Source organism: Aotus nancymaae, unplaced genomic scaffold (assembly GCF_030222135.1).
Source record: "Aotus nancymaae isolate 86718 unplaced genomic scaffold, 86718_ANA_hifiasm-v0.15.2.pri h1tg000041l, whole genome shotgun sequence".
NCBI lineage: Eukaryota > Metazoa > Chordata > Mammalia > Primates > Aotidae > Aotus > Aotus nancymaae.
In genome coordinates, this window is record NW_026988455.1 from 11,080,368 (window position 1) to 11,093,266 (window position 12,899).

Genomic DNA, 12,899 nt, shown 5'->3' on the forward strand with positions numbered 1-12,899 from the left:
TTCAAGTCCAGCCGAGGCAAGATAGTTAGACTCTGTCTCTAAAAAAAGAAAACAACCAATTGTCTCAACCCCATTTGTTTCTGGAAGGCTTTTAAGATTAATACAGATTCTTCCAAAATCAGAGAATCTCCTTTTTACTAGGCCATGGAAAAAAAGCAACCTGACATAGTGGCTTCAGCTAGCAATAGAGCCAGGCTTGTTCTCTAACTTCTCCATGCGCACCTAGAGAACAGAGAGGACCAGCCCAGAATTTGAGGTGGGGGGTTAAAAGTGGGGTGCAATTACTCTTTCCCTAGGCTCCAAGGCCAGTTAAGATCATGGGGGTAGAAAAGCTCTGAAGATTTACAGATCTGGCCCATGTGCCTTTTGGAATGCCCTTTCTTGCCAGCACTGCCAGCTTCCAGGTTTCCAGGCTTGTTGGAGGTGATCCCTGGAACTGACCATTGTCACCAATTCCTGAATGTTCCACTTTAGAGCTTCACAGTTGGAAAGATCAATTGTCCAACAGCACCCTGAGGCTCAAGCTTTAGCCTTAAGGGATCTAAACAAACAAACAAAGAAAACTCTAAAAAACTGATGGTGTACCCTGAATCTTAAAGCTGATTCACTTTCATACCACCTAAGTGAGCACATAAAACCCAGCTGTCCACAACAGCACCTGGCTACATTTACCCATGCATTCTTCCGCATTTGGAATCCTTGCACTTGGTTTTGCAATCTGTTAACTTACTTCAAAGGCCAGTCAGCTCTTGACAACTGCTTCTTTTTTCTGCAACTGGTTTGGGCTCACTTCTCACCTCTTGGCTTGGTATCTAACCTAATTTGAATGTCACTGTAACATCATGTAAAAGGCATCCTTCCGTTAGCCTGAGCCTCAGAGAACTTCACCAGATGCACTGGTAGTCCCTCTTCCAAGGAAGAAAGTATATAGGCCATGGTTTTCTTCTATGGCACATTGGTTATGGAAGGACCTATGGGGAAGACAAACTGGCAGTTCACCTGAATCTTGACAACTCATATGTCCTTCCACTCACCTTGGCCAAAGTCCTAGGAAATACTGAAGAGATGGCAAGACAGAAGGGACATGGGACATATCTATGTCTGTCAGTTTACCTCTGAAAATAGTTTTTAATGAGAATCTTATGTGCGGATCTTTTGCATATATTAGCTGATTAATCCTCATTGAAGCCCCTTAAGGCAGGTATCACCTGCATGATCACAAATAAATACAGGGGGACTCTATGAGATTGTAACCTGAATAATGCCATGTGTACTAAAGGTACCAGATCCAGCAACTCAGATCTATCCGTCCTCCAACAGCCAGGCACTTTCCTATTATGGTACCATGGGATATTGTCAGAGATGCTTAATGTACATTATCCATTCAGAAAAAGTAACATAGTTCTTGAGAGCTGCAATTTGTCCCTAGGTTTTCTGACACCCACCCAACTCAGCAAGTGATAGCACAAAGTAAGGAAAGCATGAAAGACCATGAAACATTTGTATTCTTCCCTTAGGAACTAGAAACCTCCACATCTTGTTATACTGTACTGGACACAGGATTTGTTCTTAGGGCTTATCTTCCAAAGATGGTGAAGAGTCTAGGGTTTGGGGAAAGAGAATATTAAGACAGCTGGTTCTTTTCAAAGACAATATAAATTCATTCTTTTAGTCTCTCTCTCTCTATATATATACACATATTATTTATATATTATATAGTATCTATATATTATATATCATAAATAATATATAAATACAGTTATATATAAATAATACAATTATATATATTAATAATAGTTATATATATATATATATAAATAATACAGTTATGACCATGGCCTAGGCTCTTATCCAGAGCTAAGCACTATGGATACAGTGATGATTAAATAAGATAGACACTGTCTTTAGTCTCACGGTGCTTACAGATGGGAAGGGATCTTATAGAGCTAAAATTATGCTGCTGCCACGGAAGTGTTATGTTTTCATTTATTAATTTACTCAAGAAATATCTATTGGCTACATACTATGTGTCATGCTTTGCGTTAAGAGCAAGGAATAAAATATTAAGTAAAACCAGACCTGATTCCTACCTTCACACAGCTTGCAGTCTAATGAGGGAGATATTAAATAATCACATGCATACATGGTGCTGTGAGAGCCCACAAATAGGGGAAGCAAGGTTAATTAAATTAGGAGATTCTTGCTTGAGAAAGTACCACTTAATCTGATATTTGAAGGATAACTAGGCATTAACAAGGCAATGAGGAGAGGGAAGAACACTCCAGGTAATTCAAACAGTCCAGGTAATTCAAACAGCATGTGAGAAGATCCCATTGTAGAAGGAAAGATGGTGCGCGGGAAGTCTATGAAAGAGGCCAGTGTGGCTGGAGAGCTGGAAATAAGAAGGATCCTGGTGTCAGAGGAGCCTGAGAGGTGGGCAGGAGCAGGCCCACAGGACATTGTATGAAATCTATACTTGTGTTAAGTCAAAATCTGGCAGCGTGCTCCCCGAGTTGGTCTCTAGATTAAGAGACCATGCTAATGTAGCAATTTCAAGCTGGGGACAAAGAACCTTGGAGCAGAGGGGCTCATGGTACCAGCAACCAGGAAGAAGACTAGATAATCACTAGGATCTGCACTAAAACCAAGTCTCTGCTTCTTAACACCCCAGGGAGTCGTCAAGGGAAGAACGGCCTTTCTGAACCTTCACTTGCAGAGTGCTAATGTAGTAGTGGAACAGAATGCTGTTTTGCGAGCCCATGACATAAAATTTACATTCTTCATCTGTTATCTCTACGTTTCTCAGGTATTAGATGGGAACAAAAATATTTCCTTTTAAGTGTTAAGATAATTAAATGAGATAATGTGTTAAAGCACTTAGTCCAGGGCTTAGCTCATAGCAGGTATTCAATAAATAATAGCCATTATTTTTCTTTATCTGTTAAGTGGAGACAGTAATAGCACAGATTGAGTTGCTGAGTTATGAAGATCTGATTAGATTATGCATGTGAAAGCAATAGTCTGGGCCTCCTCTGCGTAGTCTTATTTCTAATTTTAAGAGCCAGGAACCCACGGTTTTGGAGCCTGATGTTCTAATATTCCTTACGAAATCCAGGGCATTGCTTTCTTTATCTGCCTGGTGCACCTTAAGAGCCTTATGTATTCTTTCGAAGGTGATCTCTCACGTTTCTCGTTTTGAGTAAATAGGAGTCTTTCCATTTGGCAATCTCCATCCTACGGCAGGCTGGAAAAGCCCTGCGGGAGACGGCGTATCCACCACCCGCTGCTGGGTCGGCACTGCAGCTGTGCCCACCCGTGAACTGCCAAAGAAGCTGGTCTTGGTGCGGCGGGACGAGCCAATCAGAAGAAGTTTGGCCCTCTGCAGTTTCCGTCCGCTCACTAGGAGGCGCTGCGGCGGCGGCGGGGGCGGCAGCGGCAGCCGGGGCTGTCGCGGGCTGGGGCGGTAGCGTTGGCAGCCGAGGTTCATGGCCATGGAGTGGGGTTATGAGTCGGCGGCTGTGAGGAGGCACCGTGTCGGAGGAGACCGTCGGGAGGGACCGGCGGCCGTGCCACCGCCGGAGAGGGAGGCCCGAGCGCAGGATCCCCTGGTGGATGGGTGCGGCGGCGGCGGAAGGACGCGGAAGAGGAGCCCAGGGGGAAGCGGCAGCACGAGCCGGAGCGCGGGGACCGGGCTGTCTGAGGCGCGCGCAGCGCTGGGGCTTGCGCTCTACCTGCTCGCGCTGCGGACGCTCGTGCAGCTCTCACTGCAGCAGCTTGTGCTGCGTGGGACCGCTGGACACCGCGGGGAGTTCGACGCGCTCCAAGCCAGGTACTGGCCGCTCCTTCCTGGCACGGCCCGCGCGTCCCTTTGCGGCTCCTGCCTAGGCTTCGGGGCACCGCACCTGTGTGCACCCGCTCCTGCCGGAACGCCAGGACTTGCTAGCCCCTCCCGGGCTGCACGTGGGGTGGGTGGGGTGACCCTGCTTGCCCTTCTGGGGTCTGAATTGCCCCGTTGAGCTCGTGGTGCAGATTGGGGTGGCCAGTAGATTGAGCCTGCTTTTTCACCTGCTGTCTGCCCTGCGTACGGATGGTTGGTTGTGAGTCGTCTTCCCCTTTCTTATGGAACAGCTTCCACTTTTTAGCCCTTCTGCTTTCCAAATGGAATGGAGAGTGAAATTTGTGCACCTGGACAGTTTTATCAATTCGCTTTGGGGGCAGGAGGTGTTGCAAGGGGCTAGGGCAGTGTTCTAAATTTCTGAGGGTCACAGCCCCCAAATCAGAAAGCTATAGAGTCTCTTTCTGGAATACAGTCCAGTCAAAATTTGGTATGTAGCCTGATAAATTCTTAGATTCCTGCAGTTTGTTTTTAGGCCCCTTGGATTAGTGAGTGTGTAAGGTTTGACTTTTTTTTTTTTTTTAAGACATTTAAGAATGCTAGGAAAGGTGATTAAGTAATTAGGTATTGTAACCCAGGTGTGTCAAAGCTCATGCAATGATAAGCTAGCTTAAAGTTTTCAGCAGCTGCTGTGTTCTAAAAAGTTGTTCTCAGGATGCAAAGTGTTGTAGCTTATTAAGGATTTCTGAAACACCTCCCATCCCCACCCCCAGCTTTTACCACTTGGAATGCAGTGAAAAGACAAAAAAAGTTTTTGTTTTCATTAGGGGTAGAGTTGGTTTTGGCTTGAATTGAAGTTATTAGACCTTGGGTGTAAATTAGGAGGGCTGGGTTCATCAAAAGTCCCCCGAACCCGTTTAACCTCTTGACTTGATGATCTTTGCTCATTGGTTTCTGCTACTTAAAATCACTAATCCAGAATCTATAACCTTCAGGAGTGTGCACAGTCGGGTTATATTCTATCCTGCTTAGCCTTCAGCGGCAACACTTTTTTGTTGTTGTTTTTTGAGACAGGGTCTGACTTTGTCGCCGAGGCTGGAGTGCAGTGGCTCCATCTCAGCTCTCTGCAGCCTCCACCTGCTGGACTCAGGCAATCCTCCTTTCTCAGCCTCCTGAGTAGCTGGGACTACAGGCGGGTAGTAGTTCTACATCCAAGTAGTTTTTGCATTTTTAGAAGAGAGGGGGTTTTGCCACGTTGCCCAGGCTGGTCTCAAAACTCCTGAGTCAAACAATACACCTGCGTTGGCCTCCCAAAATGCTGGGATTACAGGCGTGAGCCACGGCACCCTGCCAGTGGTCACACACTTTGAATACATCCCTAGGCTTTGTATTGGTTTGATACAGGGAGAAGTTGCGAGTGGGATGGTGGAGAAAACTGAGGGGGTCAACTCATGTGAGGCAAGAATGAAATCATGGAATCTTACAAGTGATGTTCACTTGGTGTCTAAAATAATAAAAGGCAGTCCTTTTTATATGAGAAGTCAAAGAACTGAGCTTTTTTGGGGGAGGAAGGGGTATGTATTGGAAAAGTTACCCATGCTAAGTGTCAATTTTAACTACAAACCTTTGTTACTCTTTTGGTCACTTCCAGGGATTATCTTGAACACATAACCTCCATTGGCCCCAGGACTACAGGAAGTCTAGAAAATGAAATTCTGACAGTGCACTACCTTTTGGAACAGATTAAACTGATTGAAGTGCAAAGCAACAGCCTTCATAGGATTTCAGTAGATGTACAACGGCCCACAGGCTCTTTTAGCATTGATTTCTTGGGAGGTTTTACAAGCTATTATGACAACATCACCAATGTTGTGGTAAAGCTGGAACCCAGAGATGGAGCCCGGCATGCTGTCTTGGCTAACTGTCATTTTGACTCAGTAGCAAACTCACCAGGTATGTACCTGTGTTTTTAATCATTTGGAAGTTGTTACAGCCAAGAAAGTTTGTTAACATAACCCAAGCTACTTGGGCAATTGTGGGGACCATTTTCTTAGGCAAACCTTTTTTGTTTGTGATGGAAAGCAGGATAGTTAGGATAGTATCATTTGGTTTAGGATCTAACCATTCTGTATTCTCTTAAGTGCTTTATTAATATTATTTTTTTGGTATTAATGCCAGCAGCCCAGTGACAAGATTTGGAATGTTCCTGGTAGACTGAAACAGACTTCTCAATGTTACCAGACAGTGTGTGTGTCCTTGTGTCCTGGAGTTAGGTTCTGACACTTAAAAAGTGTTTTACTTAGCTTGCTGTTATACTAGACTTTGGGCATACCAAATAAGGACAGTCCCTGCCTTCAAGGGATGCATGGTTTTAGAGCAGGGGTGTCCAGTCTTTTGGCTGCCCTGGGCCACACTGGAAGAAGCAGAATTGTCATTGGCCACACATAAAATACACTAACAGTAGCTGAGGAGCTTAAAAAAAAAAAAATTCCAGAACAATCTCATGTTTTAAGAAAGTTTACACATTTGTGTTGGGATGCATTCAAAGCTGTCCCAGGCTGCGGGTTGGGGGATATCTCTTACAGCAGATTTTGTTGACCTATAAGGTGAGAATTTTGGTCCACTGAGGGTGCCATACTGTTAAAGTGCCTAATTAATCTGTAAATCTTTCTCTGAAAATAATTCAGCAAAATAGAACACTTGCATTTAAGACAATGCCTGACATAATAAATATTTGTCAAATGAATGAGAATCCCCTAAATTGAACTTCCATTTATTAAAATATTTATTCTTCAGAAAATTGTTTTCAGTGGTTAAAGAGATTTTAAGTACGGATAGAAAATAGCATTTTACAATGGTATAGCATTTTAGGGGTAAATGAGACCTGAGATGGCATCTGGCTCAACCCTCTCATTTGACACAGGAGTAAATTTAGCTGATCATCACTGATCAGAGACAAAACTGGGATAAGGTGCTGGATTTCCTGGCCAGTCAGTTCTTTCAGCTACATTTGAAAGGAAAAAGAATATTAGAGCGTAATTAATACTCCCTTTCACAAATTGCTTAACTTCTTAGTTTCTCATCTGTGAAATGGAGAAAATAATAGTACTTTCCTAATAGTGTTAGTGGGAGGAGTAAATATAAGTAAAACATTAAAATAGTACCTGGCATGGAAAGTGTTTTTTAAAAGTTTCTATTAACTCTTACATAATATTAACACTTCTGGATTCCTTGAACTTATAGTGGGCCCAATTTGAACATCTAGAATTACACAAAATGTAAGTAAAATTTGTTTGATAAAATGATGCATATTAGAATATCTTTGTTTAGAAAGCTTGACATTTGCATTTAGAATGTAACTTGCATTTTCAAAAATCAGTATAAATAAGCCAGAAGTACTTTTGTGTGCTACTGGGGTAACCAGTGTTTTTCTTTCTTTCTTTTTTTTCTTTTTTTTTTTTTTTTTTGAGACCGAGTCTCACTCTGTTGCCAGACTGGAGTGCAGTGGCACAATCTCACCTCACTGCATCCTTACCTCCGGAGTTCAAGTGATTCTCCTGCTGTGCCATCACACCCAGCTAATTTTTTTATATTTTTGGTAGTGACGGGGTTTTACCATGTTGGCCAGGCTGGTCTTGAACTCCTTACCTCAAGTGATCCACCTGCCTCAGCCTCCCAAAGTGCTGGGATTACAGGCGTGAGCCACTGCACCCAGCCACCACTGTGAGGTTTTTTTTATGTCCATTTCAAAAAAGTAATAAATGTCACCCTTTGCCCACTATTAGCGATGCTTAAATTCTGGGAAGGGGCAAATAAACACCATGGTTGCTTAACTTTATATAAGAAGGCTGTGTATACAAGAATTAGAAGCAAATGTAGGGACAAAAGAAAACAGTTTCCCTTCTACCATTTGTAGTTTTTAACTGGTGGACCCCTGTAACACAAGACAAGCTAAAAAGAAAAATCAAATAGAAGCTTATTAACACATGCACTTCATGTACACGGGAGATACTCAAGGAAAATGAGTAAATATCAAAGAGGTGGCTTAGAAATCTGGCTTATATAGAATCTTCAACAAAACAATACATTTTTAGAGAAGTGACAAAAGAAAGGAAAAGTACCGTGAGTCTCCAAGGGTGGCAAATTGTAGGAAGGCAAATAAATGGTACATAAAGGTCAGTAAAGTGTTATATAGATTCCTCTTGTGTTGTCACCAGGCCACTAAGAGTTTAAAGTTGTCTTTCGTGATCAACCTTTGTTCTTCCTGGTGGAGAAGGGAAGCGGGACACCTTGGTAAATTTATATCATGCTTTTAGGCAAATAAGGGGAGGGCAGAGAGCTTTTTTGTATAGTACCTACTTCTCAGTTGCCTTCAGCTCAAAATAACCAATATGCCAAAGTGACATATTTTGGAGTGGCATATTAAGTTACCTTTTACAAACATAGTGCCAAATGTTACAAATTGTATATGTGCAGTCTAATAATTAAAGGTCAGCATTTTTCTGAGTCATTAGAATGCACTTTTTCTTTTTAAATAATAGAGACAAGTTCTCACTTTGTTGCCCGGGCTGGTCTTGAACTCCTCAAGTGATAATTCTACCTCATCCTCCCAAGTGCTAGGATTACAGGTGGAAGCCAGTGTGCCTGGCCTAGAACCTACTTTTAACTAAAATTTTATAAGAATACCCCTAGCAACAATCGCAAGGAAATTTCCGTCAATAATAAATTGTTAAAAATAGTGTTTCACACATTGATCAAGTAGACCAAGCTTGTCCAGCCAGCGACCCTGGACAGCTTTGACTGTGGTCCAAAACAAATTCGTAAACTTTCTCAAAACATGAGATTTTTTGCAATTTTGTTTTTTTTTAGCTCATCAATGGTTGTTAGTGTTAGTGTATTTTATATGTGGCCCAAGACAATTCTTCTCCTAATGTGGCCCATGGAAGCCAAAAGATTGGACACCTCTGAAATAGACTATCACTTAGATCCTTTTGGTGGATGGTCTAATTGAAGTACTTCTTTTTTCTTTTTACGTTCTCAGCTGTGTATCTAGGACTCAGGAATTGATACCAATTAGGAGTAATGTTATCCACAAAAAAGCCTTAATTATCTTTTCGAGTCTGCTGTGTGGTTCCAGGTCGTTGGTGGAAGAGGCATTGAGTTATTTTGTGGGTGGCTTCAATTTCAAGATTAATTCTAAATGGAAAGGGATGTCAGTTAACCACCTAGCCCTTGTAAGACTGTCCTCTTAACTTTCCTTCACTTTCTTAAAGATATTTGACCCTTCTGTAGTTCTCTTCTAACACACCAGAACCTTGAAATAGGGGATACTGAATGGACAATTTAACTTTTTAATCAACCCTGTATAGATACCTTTGAATTTCCCTTTCTCTTTTTTTGAATTAAGAAGCATTTTATTATTTGCTTTCTATTTTAAAGTAACTCACAGTGTCAAAAAAAGGGTTTATTTCATGAGGGTTTTGGAGGGTGATACTTTTTGCTAATAGCAACATTTTCTATTTGATAGTGATTAGATAGTTACTACTTTGTTTCGCTTAGATTGAAATACAGACCAGTAATCACCACTTAGACAAGTATGGTTAATAAGTAGTTTTGGTCGGACATGGTGGCTCACACCATAATCCCAGTGCTTTGGGAGGCCGAGGTGGGCAGATCACCTGAGGTCAGGAGTTTGAGACTGGCCTGGCCAACATGGTGAAACCCTGACTCTACTAAAAATACGAAATTAGCCGGGTGTGGTGGCACATGCCTGTAATCTCAGCTACTCTGGAGGCTGAGGCAGGAGAGTTGCTTAAACCCGGGAGGCAGAGGTTGCAGTGAGCTGAGATTGTGCCATTGTACTTCAGCCTGAGCAACAAGAGCAAAACCTCGTCTCAAAAAAAAAAGAAGTTTCTTCTTAAATAGGAATGGGGTCTGGTTTTAACAGAGCCCAAACAGCATTTTAATTTTAGTTAGCTACAGAGCCTTCCTCAGATTTGCAAAGAGAAGGGAAAATGAATATTAAATGCCTCCCAGGTGCTAGGCACCGGGCATTTTCTGTTATGACCCTTATAACAAACCTGTGAGGTAGGTATCATTAGCTTGCTCTTTAAACCAGGAAATAGTGGAGTAAAGTGATAGAGCTCAAATTGACTTCCACGTCTTTCTTGCTCTCAAATCTATACTAAACTCTTTGGCACTCTGCTTCTCAGTGTTTAAACCCAGAAATGTTATTGCCTGAGTTATGATAGTGCTTATTTACTTCGATTACTCTAAGTTTTTTGTTACTGAAAATTTCGAATATATTCAAAAAGCAGAATTGTTTAATGAACCCCAGTATACTTATCCCCCAGCTTCAGCAGTCTGATCTTGTTTCTTTCCTGCCGCTACCCTCCCAACTTCTTGATTATTTTGAAGCAGATCTTAGCTATATTAGTTCCTCTCTAAAAGTATTTCAGTCTGTATTGCTGTAAGATAAGGGCCCTTTTTTGATATAATACCACCAATTGCCTCACCTAAAAAAACCTAACAATAATTCCTTGGTATCACCAAATATCCAATCAGTTCCTTGAACTACCTCTTACAGAGCTTTAAAAAAGCAAGACAGTTAAGTCATTTTTATAGTTAGTTTTTATTAACATACACAGTTTCTGAATCAAGAAGAGTTTCAGAGGTTCAACTAAGTATGTGTTCTGGAACCAAGAATACTACTTAGGTCATTAGTCTTTTTTCCTGTGTCTTGTTAGGTATTTTCTTTATACTTTTTCATCACATACTCCCCTTGGAGAAACCTTAAAGGAATGTTACACCATCTAAAATGACCTCTCTGTGCAGCTTTTATGATTCTGGCAGGAAAACAAGCAAGAAAGGAGTGGGTGCAGTGGGAGATGATGCAGGAAGCTGTGAGCACCGGAAGTGAGATTATTAGCAAGGATGTGGAATACGGGTAAAGAATGGAACAGATTTCTTTGGTTTGTTGAGAATACCAGTTTCCAGTATGACATTAGGTCCCCTCAGGTTGCTTTATTTAGCAGACATTAATTGAGTGACTATAGTGGGTCAGGCCTGGTTGTAGGCGTTGAGAGTAAGTCAGTGAGCAAACCAGACAAAGATCCCGTCATGGAACTTGCTGCTGGTGGATGTAATTGTCACCTGATGATAACAGAGCTATGCTTCTGGTCATGCGGCTATTGTGATGCTTCTCTGGGGAGAAAGAATCCATTCCTAGTCCTAATGGGTCATATTGTAAAGATTTTAAAATCTGAGCAGCAAATCTGTTTTTCTGATTTGAAGGTGCCAGTGATGATGCAGTTAGCTGCTCAGTGATGCTGGAGGTCCTTCGTGTCTTGTCAACATCTTCAGAAGCCTTGCATCATGCTGTCATATTTCTCTTTAATGGTGCTGAGGAAAATGTCTTGCAAGTGAGATTTTACTGTTTTAATTATTAGGCTTGAATAAGGATGAGAATAATAATAGCTAACACTTAAATGCATTTTTTATTACTCCTGTGGGTAGTATAAAATAATATGCAAAAAATATATACACTAAATGCTAAATAAAAAATTCACAACCGTTTATGTAGAGATGTTTAATATTTGGAAAACTTCACTCAGTGGATGATTGTGGCAGTGTTTGATTCACAGAAGGGCTTTTTGATGGCATAATTACTCTCCTCAGGTTTTCTTTGACATTGAAGTTTCAGAGATGTTTTGAGACAGGCACAAACAAATGCCCAGCCATATGGATTGTCTCTTCTGTTCTCTCTTCTTTTTCCTTGTTAGAAAGAAATGGGTTCTTGCTATGTTGCCCAGGCTGGTCTCAAATTCCCAAGCTCAGGTGATCTTCCCACCTTGGCCTCCCAAAGTTTTGGGATTACAGGCGTGAGCTACTGTGCAGAGCCCTTTTTGCCTTTTCTTTTGCACAGCCTTGTACTTACCAGGGATATTGTTTGGCACCACTAATGGTAATCAGACTGCCTTCTGTGATGGGTGACTTTCCAAACCCATGATGTGCATGGCCTTTATGCATAGAAAAAGAAGCAGAAAATGTCTTTGGATACTGCCTTTGAAGAGTGATTATTTTGTTTTCATATTCCTTACCTCATCAAAATAGGCTCTGTGTGTTTAGGCAAAATCAGGACTGATAGTTTAAGATTGTTTAACACATATTTTTTTTCTTTCCTTCTCATTAAGGCCAGTCATGGTTTCATTACTCAGCACCCCTGGGCTAGCTTGATTCGTGCATTCATTAACCTGGAGGCAGCAGGTGTAGGAGGGAAAGAACTCGTATTCCAAACAGGTATGTGAGACTGTGGGTTGTATATTTCAGTGTAATTCTAGTTTTTATAAAAGTTGAAAGTTTTTGATTATAAGTAATCTCTTTAGTAAACAGTCTCTTGAATGAACATTCTGAAAGCATGAGGTGGTGTTAGCTTGTCTTTGTTAAAAATAATGAACAAAATAATATAGCATCTAACACTTGTATAGTGCTTATTATATGCCAAGTGTCATTGAAAGCATTTTGTATATATTAAGTCAATGAATTCTCCAAACAACATGTAAGATAAGTACTGTTATTTCCATTTTAGAGATGAAACAGTTCAGAAAGATTGTAACTTGCATAAGGTTTCACAGTTGGTTGATGGCAGAATGCAGTTTGAACCTAGACAGTCCAGGTGCAGAGACTTTGTTCTCAACCTCCAACTAGATTGTTGTATAGGTAGTGAACTTTTAGCCACCATGGGTGATTATGATATAAATAATTTTAAATGTCAATCATTTCATGAGTTAAAATGAGAAAATTTACCTGTAGTTTGACAGGTTTAAATTTATCATTGATTTAATGGAATGTTAAAAAAAAATTGGTAATATTTACTCAATCAGAAGAATTTTTGTTTTATTATTTTTTTTAGAGACAGAGCCATGCTCTGTCACCCAGGCTCAAGTGCAGTGGTGCCATCATGCAGCCTTGACCTCCTGGGTTCAAGTGATTCTCCTGCCTCAGCTTCTTGAGTAGCTGGGACTACAGGTGCTTGCCATCACGCCTGGCTAATTTTAAAATGTTT

General features: G+C 41.2%; 1 protein-coding gene across 3 annotated transcripts in view; it reads left to right on the top strand.

Moving 5' to 3' along the window:
- The first annotated feature begins 3,491 nt into the window (after positions 1-3,491).
- ERMP1 (endoplasmic reticulum metallopeptidase 1) overlaps positions 3,492-12,899 on the top strand; it is a 77,515-nt gene continuing 68,107 nt past the window's right edge. For all 3 annotated transcript variants that reach the window (XR_010336980.1, XR_010336981.1, XM_012454534.2), the window contains exons 1-4: positions 3,492-3,829; positions 5,487-5,788; positions 11,129-11,256; positions 12,028-12,133. Coding sequence is in view for 1 of the 3 variants with exons in the window: in XM_012454534.2 (XP_012309957.2) it covers positions 3,492-3,829; positions 5,487-5,788; positions 11,129-11,256; positions 12,028-12,133 (874 nt within the window). In the remaining 2 variants the exon portion in view is untranslated. The remainder of the gene's footprint in view (positions 3,830-5,486; positions 5,789-11,128; positions 11,257-12,027; positions 12,134-12,899) is intronic.